This window comes from Tachyglossus aculeatus, chromosome 11 (genome assembly GCF_015852505.1).
Source record: "Tachyglossus aculeatus isolate mTacAcu1 chromosome 11, mTacAcu1.pri, whole genome shotgun sequence".
Classification (NCBI taxonomy): Eukaryota; Metazoa; Chordata; class Mammalia; order Monotremata; family Tachyglossidae; genus Tachyglossus; species Tachyglossus aculeatus.
In genome coordinates, this window is record NC_052076.1 from 22,074,268 (window position 1) to 22,092,102 (window position 17,835).

General features: G+C 45.0%; 1 protein-coding gene across 1 annotated transcript in view; it reads left to right on the top strand.

Annotated features, from left to right (window-relative positions):
• The window catches only part of EFCAB3 (EF-hand calcium binding domain 3), a 168,385-nt gene that overhangs the window by 80,907 nt on the left and 69,643 nt on the right, over nucleotides 1–17,835 (top strand). Inside the window, exons 28-34 of the mRNA XM_038754828.1 lie at nucleotides 2,329–2,472; nucleotides 3,217–3,294; nucleotides 6,368–6,511; nucleotides 7,573–7,644; nucleotides 9,675–9,818; nucleotides 12,773–12,844; nucleotides 16,402–16,545. Coding sequence (XP_038610756.1) covers nucleotides 2,329–2,472; nucleotides 3,217–3,294; nucleotides 6,368–6,511; nucleotides 7,573–7,644; nucleotides 9,675–9,818; nucleotides 12,773–12,844; nucleotides 16,402–16,545 — 798 coding nt within the window. The remainder of the gene's footprint in view (nucleotides 1–2,328; nucleotides 2,473–3,216; nucleotides 3,295–6,367; nucleotides 6,512–7,572; nucleotides 7,645–9,674; nucleotides 9,819–12,772; nucleotides 12,845–16,401; nucleotides 16,546–17,835) is intronic.

The following is a 17,835-nucleotide window of genomic DNA, read 5'->3' on the forward strand; positions in this document are numbered from 1 at the left end:
ATATGTCTCGTAAAATTCAAGCATGATACCTGAAGATAAATAGCAAAACATGTTAGGAAAGAGAAGCAATCCTCCCATTTTACTCAGTTTATTTGGCACCTACTAGAGTTGATTGCTGTGACCAGTTCTAAGAACCACAGTGGGAGGTTCAAAATCCTTACAAAGGTTCAAGAGTGTATTGAAAATGACTAATGGGTGGTTCACTAGAAGGTTTTAAAGTAATTGGAATAATTACTCTCCTGGAGAAGAAAAAGTAAGGGGAAACATATCCTTCAGGTACTCGAAGAAAAATGATTAAGTTAAAGGATGTGGACCCTTGGATCTCCCCCTCTGCCAATGATCAAACACGATGAAGGGGGCTTAAACTCGAATAGAAGGTTAACAGGTTAGATATGAGAAGATTTATAGCTCTGAAGTTGGTTAAAAACAGCACAAATAGGTTCCAGAGGGAGAGTGAAGACTCTTCTTAGATATCTTTTAAGGTAGAATATGCATCCATCACTGTGGGAAGTGGGAAACATGGACTGAATGTTTTGTACTATTATTGCGGAAAAGGAATCCCTGCCCTCTTGTGATGCACAGAGATCTTAAAGAGCTGCATAGATTTGGGCTGCAAAGAGTAATATGGCACCTCAGGACACTCTTGCCTAGAATGAATAATGGTAGTCTGGGAGAATTCATGGGAGAGACCGAAGGAAGATGAGCACATAAAATGCCAGATATTCTCTTGGCTGCACTAAGTGGAAGCAGTGTGTTCTAGTGGATAGACTGTCAGCCTTAGAGTCAGAAGGACCTGAGTTCATTCATTCATTCAACAGTATTTATTGAGCTGCATTTACTGTATGTGGAACACTGTACTAAGGACTTGGGAGAGTACAATACAACAATGGAGAAACACATTCCCTGTCCACAACGAGTGTACAGTTTAGAGGGAAGCAGCATGGCATAGTGGATAGAGCCCAGGCCTGGGAGTCCAAAGGTCATGGGTTCTAATTCCAGTTCTGCCACTTGTCTGCTGTGTGACCTTGAGCAAGTCACTTTACTTCTATGGGCCTCAGTTAGCTCATATGTAAAATGGGGATTGAGACTGTGAGCCCCACGTGGGACAGTGACCATGTCCAACCTAATTTGCTTGTATCCACCCCAGCGCATAGTAGAGTGCCTGGTACATAGTAAGCACTTAACAAATACCATAATTATTATTATTAGAGGGGGAGACAGACATTGATATAAATAAATAAATTACAGATAAGTACTAAAGTGCTGTGGGGCTGGGAGGGGGGATGAATAAACGGAGCAAGTCAGGGTGAACCAGAGGAGTGGGAGCAGAGGAAAAGAGGCTTAGTCAGGGAAGGCCTCTTGGAGGAGATGTACCTTCAAGTAAGGCTTTGAAGGGGAGAGAGTAATTGTCTATCTAATGACAGCTCTGTCATTTGTCTGCTGTGTGACCTTGAGCAAGTCACTTCACTTCTCTGGGCCTCAGTTACCTGATCTTTAAAATGGAGATTAAGACTGTAAGCTTTAGGTGATACATAGACTGTGTCCAACCAGATTAGCTTGTATAATAACAATGATAATAATGATGGTATTTGTTCAGCGCTCATTATGTGCCCAGCACTGTTCTAAGCACTGGGGGAGCTACAGGGTTATCATGTTGTCCCACGTGGGGCTCACAGTTTTAATCCCCATTTTACAGATAAGGTAACTGAGGCAAAGAGAAGTTAAGTGACTTGCCCAATGTCACACAGGTGACGAGTGGCAGAGCGGGGAGTAGAACCCACAACCTCTGACTCCCAAGCCCATACTCGTTCCACTAAGCCATGCTGCTTCATACCTGCTTGTATTTACACCAATGCTTAGTACAGTGGCTGGCACATAGTCAGCCCTTAACAAATGCCATTAAAAAAAACCCAAAAACCAAAAAAAAATTAAGTGTTTGAAGATGATAATAATGATGATGACAACAATGATTTATTAATAATAGTAATAATAATAATAATGGTATTTGTTAAGCACTTACTATATGCCAGGAACTGTACTAAGCACTGGGGTGGATACAAGCAAATTGAGTTGGACATGGGCTCTGGCCCATGTGGGGCCAACAGTCTCAATCCTCATTTTACAGGTGAGGTAATTGAGGCCCAAAGAAATGAAGTGACTTGCCAGGGTCACACAGTAAACAAATGGCAGAGCTGGGATTAGAAGCTATGACCTTCTGACTCCTAGCCCCATGCTCTATCCATATGCCATGCTGCTTTGGGATGTTGTCAGTAGGTCAAGTTCCAAGGCAGCCAGATGTTTGATCGTGTTCGATTTGGCCGTCCCTAGAAATACAGAATGCCTGGACCATTATCAACAAAGTCAGAGATGGCAAAGTCAAGACCGAGGAGCTGCCACCCGTCCTGTTGAGCATGGGGATCCAGTTGAATGATGAAGAACTCAAAGACTGCCTGACGTCAGTGACTGCAGGTGGTGAGTGTCACAGGCGGCAAGTTATATGCTCAAGTGTACAGGGTGTATGCGCACCCATGATTCGTGCACGTGTCAAAGTGGGGGCCGAGGCGGGGGAAGATTCCTGCACATCTTGTATCCCCCTCGGAATATTGCCTCATGTGGAGGGAATGTAGGGCAGATAGAGTGGCTGTTTGCCTGATTTTATTCAAGACAGTCCAGTTTCTAGTTGGCCCAAAGGGCATGCCATTTGCTTTCCAGTGTGGTGGACCCTGCCTGTGCCATCACAAAGTTGGGGTTCTCTTGGTCTAGGTGGGAAGCGTTGTGACAGGTGAAGTTGATGTGGCAGGTGCAGCAGAGTAGTTCATGACCTCTCTGGCTCTTTCAGCAAGAGTTTCTAGTTCAGAAAAAGTGGACTGTTCTTATATTGTGTCTCCCGCCTCCATCTTGCTCTACACAAATCCACCCTGTTTGCCCCGGAGCTGGCTCTTCCTACTGTTACTAATTCATCTTTGCCTTTTTTAATCATTATTTGTTTATGATATTTGATAAGCACTTACTATGTGCCAGGCACTGTACTGAGTGCTGGGTTAGATACAAGATAATCAGGTTGGACACAGTCCTTGTCCCACGTAGTTCTCAGTCTTAATCCCCATTTAACAGATGAGGTAACTGAGGCCCAGAGAAGTTAGTGACTTACTCAAGGTCACACAGCAGGCAAGTGACGGAGTTCCTTTAACACCCAACCCCTTCTTCATTTTTCAGGAGGCACAAAGGTGGAGTTAAGAGATGTAGTGGATATTTTGACTGGGCCTGACACCCCGCTGGCTTCTAAATTCCTGGGTAGGTATCAACATATCACAAAATTGAGGGGAGGGAAGACTGAGTCACCTCTGATCCAGTCGCAGTGGGCTGCTTTGCCTTCCTTTAGAAGTTGCCTGAATCTCCTACTCTTCCTGTTCCCTGGGCTCCTTCAGGAGGGTGACAAGTCTCTTCTTTTTAGTTCAACCTTCTGACTCCCGGGTGCCACTGCTATGCTCTTAAGAATGCCTGTCAGTAGAGAAATCGATATTTTTTAAATGGTACTTGTTAAGCACTTACTATGTGCCAGGCATTGTACAAAGCCCTAGGGTAGAGACAAGATAACCAGGTTAATAATAATAATGATGGCATTTGTTAAGTGCTTACTATGTGCAAAGCACTGTTCTACATGCTGGGGAGGATACAGGGTGATCAGGTTGTCCCACGGGGGGCTCACAGTCTTAATCCCCATTTTACAGATGAGGTAACTGAGGCCCAGAGAAGTGAAGTGACATGCCCAAAGTCACACAGCTGACAATTGGCAGAGCCGGGATTTGAACCCCTGACCTTTGACTCCAAAGCCCGGGCTCTTTCCACTGAGCCATGCTACTTCCCTATGTTGGATACAGTCCATGTCAGGCTGGTTAGTACTAATCCAGGTCTTCTGACTCCCAGGCCTGTGCTCTTTCCACTAGGCCCATTTTCATTATCCTAAATGTTTTTCCAATACTTTGGTTTGGGGAGGAAAGGGAGGCAGTAGCTGTGGCATACACGTTCGATTGATCAATCAATAAATAAATAGTATTTATTGAGTGCTTACTGTGTGCAGAGCACTGAACTAAGCACTTGGTAGAGTACAATATAACAATATAACAGACACATTCCTGGCCCACAGCTCACTTATAGTCTAGAGGGTGAGGCAGACATTAATAAAAATTAGATATATACTTAAGTACTGTGGGGTTGAGGGTGGGGGATAAATAAAGGAAGCAAAGGGAGCGATGCAGAGGGGGTGGGAGAAAAGGAAATGAAGGCTTAGGGAAAGCCTCTTGGAGGAGAACCAACTGCCTGGCCAGGGGGATGGGATGCCCAGAATGTTGGTCAGAGGATGTAGGGAGCTGCTGGGTGAGAAGGGAAGGGAAGGAAGTATCCAGAGCTGCAGAAACCACTGGCTAGTGGGCAGAAGAGTTGAAGTGGAGCCAGCTGAACCAAGATGATAATAATAATAACGGTAGGATTTTTAAAGCCCTTATTATGTGCCAGGCATTCTAAGTACTGGGGTTGATACATGTTTTTCCAGGTTGGATGCAGTCCCTGTCCCACATGGGGCTCACAGTCTCAATCCCCATTGTACAGATAATGTAACTGAGACCCAGAAAAGTGAACAGGGGGGCAGTGCAGCGCAGAGCTTGATCTTAGGAGAGAAGTCCACACTCCCCCGCCATAAGGAAGCACAGGGAGGGAGGGAGAGAGAGCGTAAAGGAGGAAGGGAGATGGGGGAGGAAAGGGGAGAGAGAGAGGGGAATAAGGGAAAAGAGAGAGAGGGAGGAGTGACAGAGGTTAAAGGAGGGAGTTCTGAGCTTTCGTCTTCACTATAAGGAGTCCTGTAAATTTTTTAATGGTATTTGTTAAGCTCTTAGTATGTGCCAGGCACTGTACTAAGCACTGGGGTAGATACAAGTTAATCATTTTGGATTAACACATCCCATATTATACTGCTCTCATAGAGTATCAAGCAGAAAAATATGATAAACCCAAGTTATCCAGTTCTCCAGGCTTCCTGTCCTGTGCCCTTTAAGCACTTGATATTCACCCTACCCTCAGCCCCCATGGCACTTATGTTCACCTCCGTGATTTATTTTAAAGTTTCCAGACTGTCAGCTTCTTGTGGGCAGGGAACGTGTCTACCGATTCTGTTGCAATGAACACTTCTGAGCTCTCAGTACAGTGCTCTGCACACAGTGAGCTCTCAGTAAATCCCATCGATCGATTGATTGATTTTCTTTGGCTGTGGAAAGGTGAACTTAGATTGTCTCCCCTGATGTCAAATCAGCCTTTGATGGTGGTTGCCTGGCTGGGTAGGGACAGTGCTTTCTGTGAGCACTGGAAAAATTAATATGTGTTCATTTGAACGGCTAACCGCAAATGCAGTTAAAGAGGAATGTGATTTTAAGTAACACTGGGAGATAGAGTTGCAGTCTGAAACATGTCTGAATATGCTTTTAAATTATGCTGCAGAAGGAATTAACCTGGCAGGAATCGGGGTTAATTGGGGTCAAATACCTTACTGTACCTCCTCAGATAAAATGTGTGAATATTGAGGGTTGTTTTAACTTCCCAAGGAGTCCCCAAAACCACCCCAAACCCCTCAATCCCTGAAGTTCCCTGGCAATCTGATTTATGGTGCCCAATGACATCAAAGAGGGAGGTGGTATGGGCTAGTAGAAAGAACATGGGATTGGGAAGCAGAAGACTCTACCACTGGCCTGTTATATGACCTTGTTCAAGGCACTTAATCTTTCGGGACTTCAGTCTCCTCATCTGTAAAATGGGGATACAATCCCTCTTCTTTCTCTTTCTTAGACTGTGAGCCTCATATAGGACAGAGACCAAGTCTGTTATTCTCTTGTATCCCCCCTGCTGTACATTAGCTTTACATTAGCACTTTTCTGAGTGAAAGATGCAGGATAAGTTCTTCACCTATTTATGTCACCCTTCCCATAACGTAGTCAAGTTTTTTTGTGGTATTTAAGGGCTTACTATGTGTCAAACCCTGTGCTAAGTGCTTGGGTAGAGACAAGTAAACTAGGTGGGACATAGTCCCTGTCCCGCATGGGGCACTCTGTCTAAGTAGGAGGGACAGCAGGAGAACTGTGGGCCAGAGAAGTGAAATGACTTGCCCAAGGTTGCACAGCAAGCCATTAGCAGATCAGGAATTAGAACCCAGATCCTCTGACTCCCAGACCCAGCCTCTTTCCACTAAGATATGGTGCTTCTCCAGAGAAGCTGAATCCCTGCATGCAGGGCCTACCAAGCCTGGAACGATTTCACGAGCCTAAGTCCGGAGACTTCAAAAACCTGCCCAGGGGCAGAAATTGCTCTGTTTGATTGACAGATTTGCAGGAAGCCGCTCTAGCTGTCAACAAGATCAGAGAAGACAAGATGCCTGTTAGTGCTGTGAAAGCCAACTTAGACAGTCTGGAGGTTTCCCTCCCTGACAAAACCATCCAGGAGGCTCTCAGGACCGCAAATGTTTATGGTAAATTACTTTGAAATTCTATTCAGTGCAAACTTTAGTTGCATTTTTTTCTTTTTTATTCTCATGTGCGGTGGCAGGTCACCTACTTGAATACTTCAGAACGTATGGTTTGATACATGGGGGAAACTAGGTGGTGGGCCCTGAGATTTCATTTCACTAACTGAAGTCCACAGAGCTAGCATTTCATTCACTCATTCATTCAATTGTATTTATTCATTCAATCATATTTATTGAGCACATACTGTGTGCAGAGCACTGTACTAAGCACTTGGGAAGTACAACTTGGCAACATATAGAAACAGTCCCTACCCAACAACGGGCTCACAGTATAGAAGGGGGAGACAGACAACAAAACAAAACATGTGGATGGGTGTCATCAGAATAAATACAAGTAAAGCTAGATCAATCAATCAATCAATCGTATTTATTGAGCGCTTACTGTGTGCAGAGCACTGTACTAAACGCTTGGGAAGTACAAGTTGGCAACCTATAGAGACAGTCCCTACCCAACAGTGGGCTTACAGTCTAAAAATGCATGCAGGAAAGTGGGGTACAGAGATGTCAAGTGACTTCCTTAGATGCACATCATTAACAAAATAAATAGAATAGTATGTACAAGTAAAATAAACAGAGTAATAAATCTGTACAAACATATGTACAGGTGCTGTGGGGAGGGGAAGGAGGTAGGGCCGGGAGGATGGGGAGGAGGAGAGAAAAAAGGGGGCTCAGTCTGGGAAGGCCTTGAATTGTATCCTTTTTGCCCCTGAAATTAAGAAATCAATCTTGCTCTGCTCATTCAGTCATAGCTTACAAAGAAAATAATTATTTTATTAGAAAAGATGTCTCATTGGTGAGACAATTCACAAGCAGCCTATCTCATTTTCACTGGGGAACAAATTCAGGAGAGAGCATGTTTTCCCCTAATTTTGTTTTGAAAATATTTCACGATCCTAATTGTCACCAGTCGTGTACATGTGGCTTTGCACATGCAGGTCTTTTCTCATGATAACTGGTGTTGTTTACAAATTGTCCAGCTAATGAAATTGTGTTTCTTTCTGTAGAAAATGGGGACGTGAGTTTCCAGGAATTTTTGGAGGGTTTGAGCTGCAGCCATCCAATCACTGAACTCGAAGGTGGGTGAGTGCAGGAGAAACGGGCCAAGTTGAGATCACGATTATCTAACAAAGGATTGAGAGGGAACAAAGACCAGGAGTGCGGACCATGATATGAATGCGGTTGAAAGCTTTGCCTCGGTTTTAACATGTCCTTCAGATTTTGGGTTTCTGTGGCTTGCTGTGGACGATCTTTTAGGCTTGTATTTCCCACAGATTTCATTCCGTTAACGCTGCAAACCCCACAACTTTGGTTTTGATCTAGCAAAGATTTGGAAGCTGTTCTTTAGAACAGTGCTTTGCACATAGTAAGTGCTTAATAAATGCCATCATTATTATTATAGAGGCATTGTGATTGACTTCATCCCAGTGATCTATAGCTGAGTTTGCACTGGGGCAAAATGGTTTGGTCTAGTGGAAAGAACAAGGATCTAGGAGTCAGGAGTTCTGATCCCAGCTCCACCGCTTGCCTGGTTTGTGGCCTCCGGGAAGTCACTTGACATCTCTTGTACCCCAATTTCCTTATCTGTAAAATGGGGCTGAAATACATGCCCTCATTCATACAATCATATTTATTGAGCACTTACTGTATGCAGAGCACTGTACTAAGCACTTGGGAAGTACAAGTCGGCAACATATGGAGATGGTCTCTACCAAGCAACGGGCTCTCAGTCTAGGAAAGGGAGACAGACAACAAAACAAAACAAAACCCTCCCTCCCTGTAGGTCATGAGCCCTGTGTGGGATGATAATAAATCAATCAATTGTATTTATTGAGTGTTTACTGTGTGCAGGGCACTGTACTGCTGTACTATACACAGCAGTATAACAGTCACATTCCCTGTCCACAGGGACTGTGTCCAATCATTTTATCTACCCCAGCGTGCAGCGTGGCTTAGTGGCAAGAACATGGAGCTGGGAGTCAGAGAACATGGGTTCTTATCCTGGCTCCTCCACTTGTCTGCTGGGTGACCTTGGGCAAGTCACTTCACTTCTCTGAGCTTCAGTTCCCTCATCTGTAAAATGGGGATTAAGACTGTGAGTGCCACATGGGACACCCTGATAATCTTGGATCAACTCCAGTGCTTAGAACGGTTTTTTATTTGAGAAGCATCATGGCTTAGTGGAAAGAGCACAGGCTTGGGAGTCAGAGGTCGTGGGTTCTAATCCCAGCTCCACCACTTGCCAGCTGTATGACTTTGGGCAAGTCACTTAGCTTCTCAGTGCCTCAGTTACCTCATCTGTAAAATGGGGATTAAGGCTGTGAGCCCCACGTGGGGCAACCTGATTACCTTATGTCTACCCCAGTGCTTATAACAGTGCTTGGCACATAGCAAGTGCTTAACAAATACCATCAGTATCATTATTATTATTAGTATAGTGCTTGGTGCATACTAAGCACTTAACAAATGCCACAATAATTATCGTTATTATCATTATCATTATTATTATTTCACAACCTCCAAACCATGAAGCCCTGAGTGCTGGGAGCCAGCTCAGCTAGACAGCTTCCCACCTACCAATCTAGGCTCTTACTATTGCCCAAAGGCATCATCAGCTGCACTTCGGGACGGCACCTTAGTTGGCAAGGATGTGTCCAGGGATGACACGGTCTGCATCCCTGAATGCTGGATCGGGGATTAATGTGATCATTCATGCTGGACTGTGCTGTGCCAAGGGCTACCCAGCCTTCAGATTCAGCTAAACTAGTGATTTATTCTTTGGGTAGAGAAGGAAAGGGCAGAACATTTGGCTCCGCCAAATGTCGGCTGTGTGACTTTGGGCAAGTCACTTCACTTCTCTGGGCCTCAGTTACCTCATCTGTAAAATGGGGATGAAGACTGTGAGCCCCCCGTGGGACAACCTGATCACCATGTAACCTCCCCAGCACTTAGAACAGTGCTTTGCACATAGTAAGCACTTAATAAATGCCATCATAAAAAAAAAAACTTTTGCTCTTTCTATTTTTATTCAGTGGCTGTATAGCAGTTGTGCAGGCTGCTCACATTCACCCGTTGAATAACTTACATTAGATTTTCTGCCCATTTTCAGTATTACAGAATTCTCTAGATTCGATCAGCCTGATCAAAGATGTCAAGATTCCTGTGGCTGAGTTGGAAGCCTCTGTAGAGAATCTAAAGCTCTCTTTGAAGAATGAAGACCTCCGAGAGGCAAGCAAAATGGTTGCTGTTGATGGTGAGTGTTGTTGTAGCCCATCTATTTCCTTCCCGTCTTTCCCTCACTAAGCCCTCATTTCCTCTTCCCCTAATCCCTTCTGTGTCTTCCTTGCCCTTGGATTTGCTCCCTTTATTCACCCCTCTCTCAGTCCCACAACACTTATGTTCAGATCCACAATTTATTATTTATAGTAATGTCTGTCTCCTCCTCCCGAATGTAAGCTCTTTGTGGGCAGGGAACGTGTCTGCCAACTCTGTTATATTGTACTCTCCCAAGTGTTTAGTACAATACTCTGCACACAGTAAGTGCTCAGTAAATATCATTGACTGATGACAACTGCTTCCCACTGCATGATAATTTTTGTGAAGGCCTGAACTTCATTCATTCATTCATTCAATCGTATTTATTGAGCGCTTACTGTGTGCAGAGCACTGTACTAAGGGCTTGGGAAGTACAAGTTGGCAACATATAGGGACGGTCCCTACCCAACAATGGGCTCACAGTCTAGAAGGGGGAGACAGACAACAAAACAAAACATGTGGACAGGTGTCAAGTTGTCAGAACAAAAATAATTAAAGCAAAATGCACATGATTAACAAAATAAATAAAATAGTAAATATGTACAAGTAAAATAAATAGAGTAATAAATATGTGCAAACACATATACAGGTGCTGTGGGGAGGGGAAGGAGGTAGGGTGGGGGAATGGTGAGGAGGAGAGGAGAGGAGAACTTCCCAAGGTCAAGGTCTTTCAGAGACTTGTTAGCTGAACAACTTCATTGTCCCCTCTATGGGGTAGGCACAGTTTATTATCTGATAAAATCTCAACCCCACTAATCTCTTAAAGCACTGCTCCCACCCTCCTGATAATAATAATATTAATAATTTTTATCATCTGATTAGGTCCCAGCCCCTCTCATCTCTGAAAGATGCTGCTCCCATCCTCCTGATAATAATAATTATAATAATAGTAATAATAATTGTTGTATCTGTTAACCGCTTAGTATGTGCCAAGCACTGTACCAAGCACTGGGGTCAATACAAGGAAATCAGGACAGACGCAGTCCTTGACACATATAAACTCACTGTCTTCCCTTCCTTACTGTCACCTGTAACCTCTCACACTCTGCTGTCTGCTTCCTTTCCACCTTCAAGCTTGCTCAAGTCTCTCCTTCACTAAAACACCTTCCCTGGATTCCACCTTACCTCTCTCGCTTCTCTAAATTCCAGGCACCTCCATATGCACATCCCACCGACACCTCAGACTCAACTTGTCTAAAACTGATCTCCTTATCTTCTCTCCCAAACCCATTTCTGTATTTTTCCATCAGTCGACACTACTGTCTTCCCTGTCCCAGAAGTCTACAACTATGGTATCACCCTTGACTCCGCTTTGCTCTAACTTTTTTTTATGGTAGTTGTTAAGCACTTACTAGATGCCAGGCGCCCCTCTCAAGGTCACACCTTGAGAGTTTCCAGTACTCGAGTTTCCAGTCTTGACTGTGGGAGGGAGAATCAAGCAGAGGCATAGCCATTCCATTCCTAGTTTGGGCAGTGGCTAGCAAGTGGAAGGCAATCTGCTACAAATGAAAATTCACCTGTGCTGGGCAGCAGCGGGATGGGAGAATATCAAGGGCAGGGACTCAAGTTTACTGTGTGGAAGGAGGCAATGGTAATAATAATAATAATAATGATGGTATTTTTTAAGCGCTTACTATGTGCAAAGTACTGTTCTAAATGCTGGGGGGATACAAGGTGATTAGGTTGTCCCACGTGGGCCTCTTTCCACTGAGCCACGCTGCTTTTCTAACTTCCATATTTTTACCAAGAAAACTCTATGGATACACTACCAGAACAATTGCAGCTAGAGTTGGGGCGTTCTGGGAGAGATGTGTCCATGGCATTGCTAAGGGTCGGACACAACTCGATGGCATAAGACAAGACAAGAAGATGCCAGCAATGGGATAGATACAAGCTAATCAGGTTGGACACAGTCCCTGTCTAACTTGGGGCTCACAATCTTAAATCTTCATTTTACAGATGAGTTAACTGAGGCACAGAGGAAGTGAAATGACTTGGCCAAAGTCATACAGTCTTAGAACCCAGGTCCTCTGACTTCCAGGCCTGTGCTCTATCCATTAGGTCATTCTGTGTCTCACATTGTGTGAGAAGCAGAACGTGTGTGATAATTCTGTTGTACTTTCCCAAGGGCTTAGAACAGGGCTCTGCACATAGTAAGCGCTCAAAATAAATACATTGATTGATTGATTACATTCAGCCTGCTACCAAATCTCCAGTCAATCAATGAGCACTTCTTGTGTGCAGACCAATGCACTAAGTGCTTAGGAGAGTACAATACAATAGAATAACTAGACACCAGGGCATATGCACTGTCTTAATTCCTTACTTCCCAGCTCTCACTCTTCACTTCTCCCAAATCAACCTTCACATTGTGCTTTGCTCTTGACTCTTTAGCCCCTGAAGTGTTCCTCACAACTTTCACCTGCCTGGAAATCCTTTCCTCTTCAAAGCCCTTCTGAAATCCCACCTCTGCCAGAAAGCCTTCCCAGCTTCCACCACCCGGGGGCATGTCATCCCAACAGCCTTTCTTTGGACTTACATAAATAGCCGATCACATGCTCTATTTATTTATTCACTTTTTACACAGTTATTTGCCTTTCCAAATTTTGGCTATTATCAGCTGCTTCTCAGTTTCTTCCCCTTGCTTCTATGATTTATGAATAATGTAATCTGTCACTCCCGCAGTACATTCCTCGAGGACAAGGAACATACCTGTTTGTTGTCTCTATTGCATTCTCCAAAGAGCTCAGGATATTGCTCTGCAAAAAGCACATGCTCAGTAAATACTACCCATGATGATGATGATGATGATGATGATGATGAAGAAATTGTGCTGACTGTTACCGCTCATTTGTTTGAGGCTGTCTCATCTTCTTATTTCTGTCTTTACAGAGGAAGGACATGTCTATTTAAAGGAAGTTTTTCTGGCTTTGAACAGCATCCAGAGGCTTTCAGACCCTGGAGGTGAGTGAAGAAAGAAACTCCAGGTGTTTCATGTCCTTCTGCTTATAAAGTTTGATCATTGAGCTGATCTTTAACATGAGTTCCGTTCTTTAACATGTCATTCATTCATTCAATTGTATTTATTGAGCGCTTACTGTGTGCAGAGCACTGTACTAAGCACTTGGGAAGTACAAGTTGGCAACACATAGAGACGGTCCCTACCCAACAGTGGGCTCACAGTCTAGAAGGGGGAGACAGAGAACAAAACAAAACATATTAACAAAATAAAATAAATAGAATAAATATGTACAAATAAAATAAGTAAATAAATAGAATAATAAATACGTACAAGCATATATACATATATACAGGTGCTGTGGGGAGGGAAAGGAGGTAAGGGGGGGATGGGGAGGGGGAGGAGGGGGAGAGGAAGGAGGGGGCTCAGTCTGGGAAGGCCTCCTGGAGGAGGTGAGCTCTCAGTAGGGCTTTGAAGGGAGGAAGAGGTGCAGAAGAGAGTGAGAGAAGAGCAAATAAGGGCTTAGTCAGAGAAGGCCTCTTGGAGAGATTTGCCTTCACTAAGTGTGTGAAGCTGGGGAGAATGATCATCTGGTGGATACAAAGAGGGAGGATGTTTCAGGCCAGAAGCAGAGCATGGGTGAGAGACAGAATATGTCCAGGTACCAAAGCTTTCTTAATTTTTCATCATCTCACTCAACTGAGTTACCACTAGTCCTGACTACGTTTAGGAAGTTATCCTGGAGTGTCCCATGTCATTGGCCTCACTCTCATGGGGAAGCAGTGTGGCCTAGTAGAAAGAGCTCAGACCTGGGTTCTCATCCCAGCTCTGCCAATTGCCTCCTGTGTGACCTTAGGCAAGTCACTTAATTTCTCTTTGCCTCAGTTTCTTGAACTGCAAATTAGGGATTAAATACGTGTTCTCCCTCCTACTTAGACTCTGAGCCCTTTGCGGGACAGCAACTGTGTCTGACCTAATTAATCTCAATCTACCCCAGGGTTTAGAACAGTGTTTCACATATAGTAAGGGCTTAACAAATAAAATAAAAGTCAATCAATCAATCATATTTATGAAGGGCTTACTATGTGCAATGTAGAGTACTGTAGTAAATGCTTGGGAGAATATAATATAGCAGAGTTGGTAGTCACATTCCCTGTCCACAGTGAGCTTGCAATCTAGAAGGGGAGACAGACATTAATATAAATAAATGAATTAGGGATATTTACATAAGTGCTTTGGGGCTGATGGAGGAGTGAATAAAGGGGTGTAGATCCAAGTGCTAGGTGACACAGAAGGGAGTAGGAGAAGAGGAAATGAGGGCTTACTCAGGGAAGGCTCAGAGAAGCCTTGGGTGTCACTTGGCTCATTATTGAGGAGTTGCCTTCCTGCTCACCTTAAGAGGACTTACCCCCCACCCTCCCTCCCCAGCCCAAAGGGATGCAATACAGGTCGGGTGATTTTTTGCTGCAGCAAAGGTCCTCACATATCTTGCCCAGTGGCTTGGCAAGACTTTGGGCCAGGTCCAGGTCCAGGGATCAGAAGCTTCCTGGGGCATGCGGGGATCAGGCGGGCCCAGAAGGGGCTCCCTCTTGTCCCGTACAGCCTGAAAGACCATCCCAGGGCTGGGCTTCTCCTGATCTGGAGCCCCTTCCCCCCCGGGGTGGAGGGCCCTGGTTTTCCAGTAACAGGGAGAAGGAGGTGGGACCATCTGGGCTTCTCCTGAAGAAACTTCTTTGGGAGTGTGGGGCAGAAGAGAGCCCAGGACCCGAACAACCCCTGGGGCCAGCTTACAACTTGGGCCCTGGACCAGAAGACTCAGCTGGGGGGCTTCCAAGCTCTGGCATGGCCACTGCTCAAGGCTTTATGGCCAATGCCAGTCCTGAGGACTCAGAAGCTGGGTGGGAGGGATGGGGGGAAGGAGAGATAGGCAGGAGACCCTACTGTGATGGTTTGGTGGGGGGGTCGGGGGCCCCCTCCAACTAAGAAAAAATCCTGGCAGGAACATCTGGAAATTCGGAGTCTCTGCTGATTCCATTCTGTACACTCAATCAATCAATCAGTCATTCCCCTGCCTCCCATGAGAAGTAGACCCTATCACAGCCACTCTGTCCAGAGTTAGGCCCTGGGTCTAACTCTGCCCTCGCTTCTGCAAGAACTGAGGACAAAACAGAGTTGTGGAGGGAGGGGGTCCATGAAGGAGTGACTCCTCTCTAACCCCAACACATCAGTGCCCTCCCCCTCCACCCTCCCACCGATCCTTCCCCAGATTCCCCCCCTCCCAGCAATTACTGGGGCAGGGGGGAGCACTGTCATGGTCCTGCTCCCCTGCCCTCAGTGCCCACCTCTCCCCACTGCCCTGAGTCGGGGCAGCAAGGATGGTGAAAGCCACACTTTGAGACCCTCAGTACATCTTTCCTCACGTCCCCCAGCCCAGGGCTCAGAGGCAAACCCTCTAGACTGTAAGCTCGTTGTGGGCAGGGAACATGCCTACCAACTCTGTTGTACTCTCCCAAGTGCCTAGCGCATTGCTCTGCAGACAGTCAGGGTTCAGTATATACCATTGCTGGATTGATTGATTGATTGCCCAGATTTTCTCGCCCCAGAATGTCACACAGCTGCATTCATGAAAGGAACTTCTTGGAAGATTTTTTTAAAATTATATTTGTTAAGTGCTAACTATGTGTCAGATGCTGTATTAAGCACTGGGGTAGATACAAGCTAATAAGTTTGGATGCAGTTGTTGAAAGTTCTTTGACCTCAAACCATAAGCTATGAAGTCAGCTTTAAGAGGAAGAAAAACTAAATTCTGACCTCATTTCCAACTCAACTCTTCCCAAAACCGAGGCAGACAATCGAGAAATGAGCCTTGCAGCCTGCTAGGATCAGCATATCTGATGGCAGGGTAGCTGAACCCCAGGTAGCACTGAATGTCAAGATTACTTGTGGAATGCAGGAATTGAGCATGGCCAACTTCTAAGGGCCAACTTCAAGCAAGTGACTGGCTCTCTAGACTGTAAGCTCACTGTGGGCAGTGAACCTCTTTACCAACTGTGTTATACTGTCCTCTTCTAAGTGCTTAGTACAGTGCTGTGCACACAGTAAGCATTCAATAAATATGATTTCTTAATTGATTGAAAATTGACACAGCTGTTGATGTCCCAACTGAGCAAATTCTATGTTTCCTTCAAACCATCAATCAATCAGTCTTATAAATATTTGGGAGTGTTCAATATCTGGTAGACAGTGTATCTGCAGTGTATCTGACAGCAGTGTAGCTGAGCCCCAGGCAGCATTGACTGCCAACCTTATCTTTAGCCAAAACATTCTCCTGGAAAACGTTATTTCCATCCTCTCCGTGAGAAACATCATCAGCAGTATTTATTAAGTGCTTACCATGTTCCCAGTACTGTACTAAGTGCTTGGGATTGACCTGTACTACAGAGTTGGCAGACAGGTTCCCTGCCACAAATGAGCTCATATCACTGTGGGTTTTTTTTTTTTTTTTTGGTTAATAGTTTGACATTATTTAGGGCAACAAAACTAAAAGCATTTCTGTTTGCAGTGCTGCTTGAAGCCATCAAAGCCTATAACAAAATTCCAGGGGCCCAGCTTAATGTCGACGAGCTAAAATCGGTTCTGGAGTGCCTGGGGGTTTGTTTAAAGGAGGAGGATTTCCTGGAGGCCCTGAGGATGGTTCCTGATGATAGTGAGTATTTCTCCTCCCAGCTTCTTTCCAGCATTCACAGGTTGGGGATCCCAGGACCGGGCATGTGTCTCCTTGAGAGCAAGGGGCCTGGGGCCCTGCATAAATGTCCCTGGCTGTTGCTGGAGGAAGCTCACATGACTTTTTGCTTAGCAAGTCATAAAAAAGTTATGAAGAACAGCCATTTGCCGCTCATATGCCTTTGGTCCTACTGTTGCTTCAATCAATCCACCAGTGGTATTTTTTGAACGCTTTCTGTACTTAATGAGCCTCTAATGGACTGGGTTTCGGAGGGAAAGACACCTTGCGCTGTGGGAGCTGACATTTTAAAAATGCGACTGAGTCACACAGATGTCTGAAAATATCCTAGATGTCTCTGGCTTTTTTTTTTATAGTGGTATTTGTTAAGGACTTTTACTATGTGCCAGGTACTGTTCTAAGCACTGGGATAGGTACAGAGTAATCAAGTTGAACACAGTCCATGTCCCCAGTGGGGCTCACAGTCTTAATCCCCATTTTACAGATGAGGTAACTGAGGCACAGAGAAGTGAAGTGTCTTGCCCAAGATCACACAGCAAACAAGCAGAGGAGCCAGGATTAGAACCCAGGTGTTTTTGACTCCCAGGCCTGTGCTTTCTCCATTAGACCACACTGCTTCTCTAGGGCTGTTTTGGTAAAACCAGGTCAGAAAGCTTCTAGAGATTGGCGCTTAACTGATAGGTTGGTTGGCCATCATTCATCCCCGATTCATAGCCAAACAGCCTCCGAGACTTCACCTGCCACTGCTGCCATCACACAGCCCACGGTGAATGTTGGTCCCACCGTTCCCACCACTGCCCACAAGCCCACTGGAGTGAAAACCCCCAAGTCTCCGGCCTTCTCTCCTGCTCTCAGTTACCATTTTTGTTAGAGACACAGGGGAGGGCGGTAAAGAAGACAAGGTCAGAAGCTGAGTTTGTGAAGGAGACCCATTTGGTTTGGGGACTCATTGACAATTTGATTTGATGAGCATCCGGAGAGGAGGTGGCTAATGTCAGGCCTTTTGTCTGCCCTTTTATAAAACAGCCTAAGTGTTTATCTATCCAAGAGTGTTGGTAAGTCAGTGATATTAAAGAATCAATCAGTCAATCAGTGGGGTTCATGGAACAGTTAGTGTGTGCAGAGCACTGTACTAAGCATTTGGGAGATTTCAGTAGAGTAAATAGACACAATCTTTGCCCTCAAGGACCATACAGTCGAGCTGTGGGGCTGGAAGGAAATGAAAAAGTCAGTAATCCAAGTGAACTTGAAAGT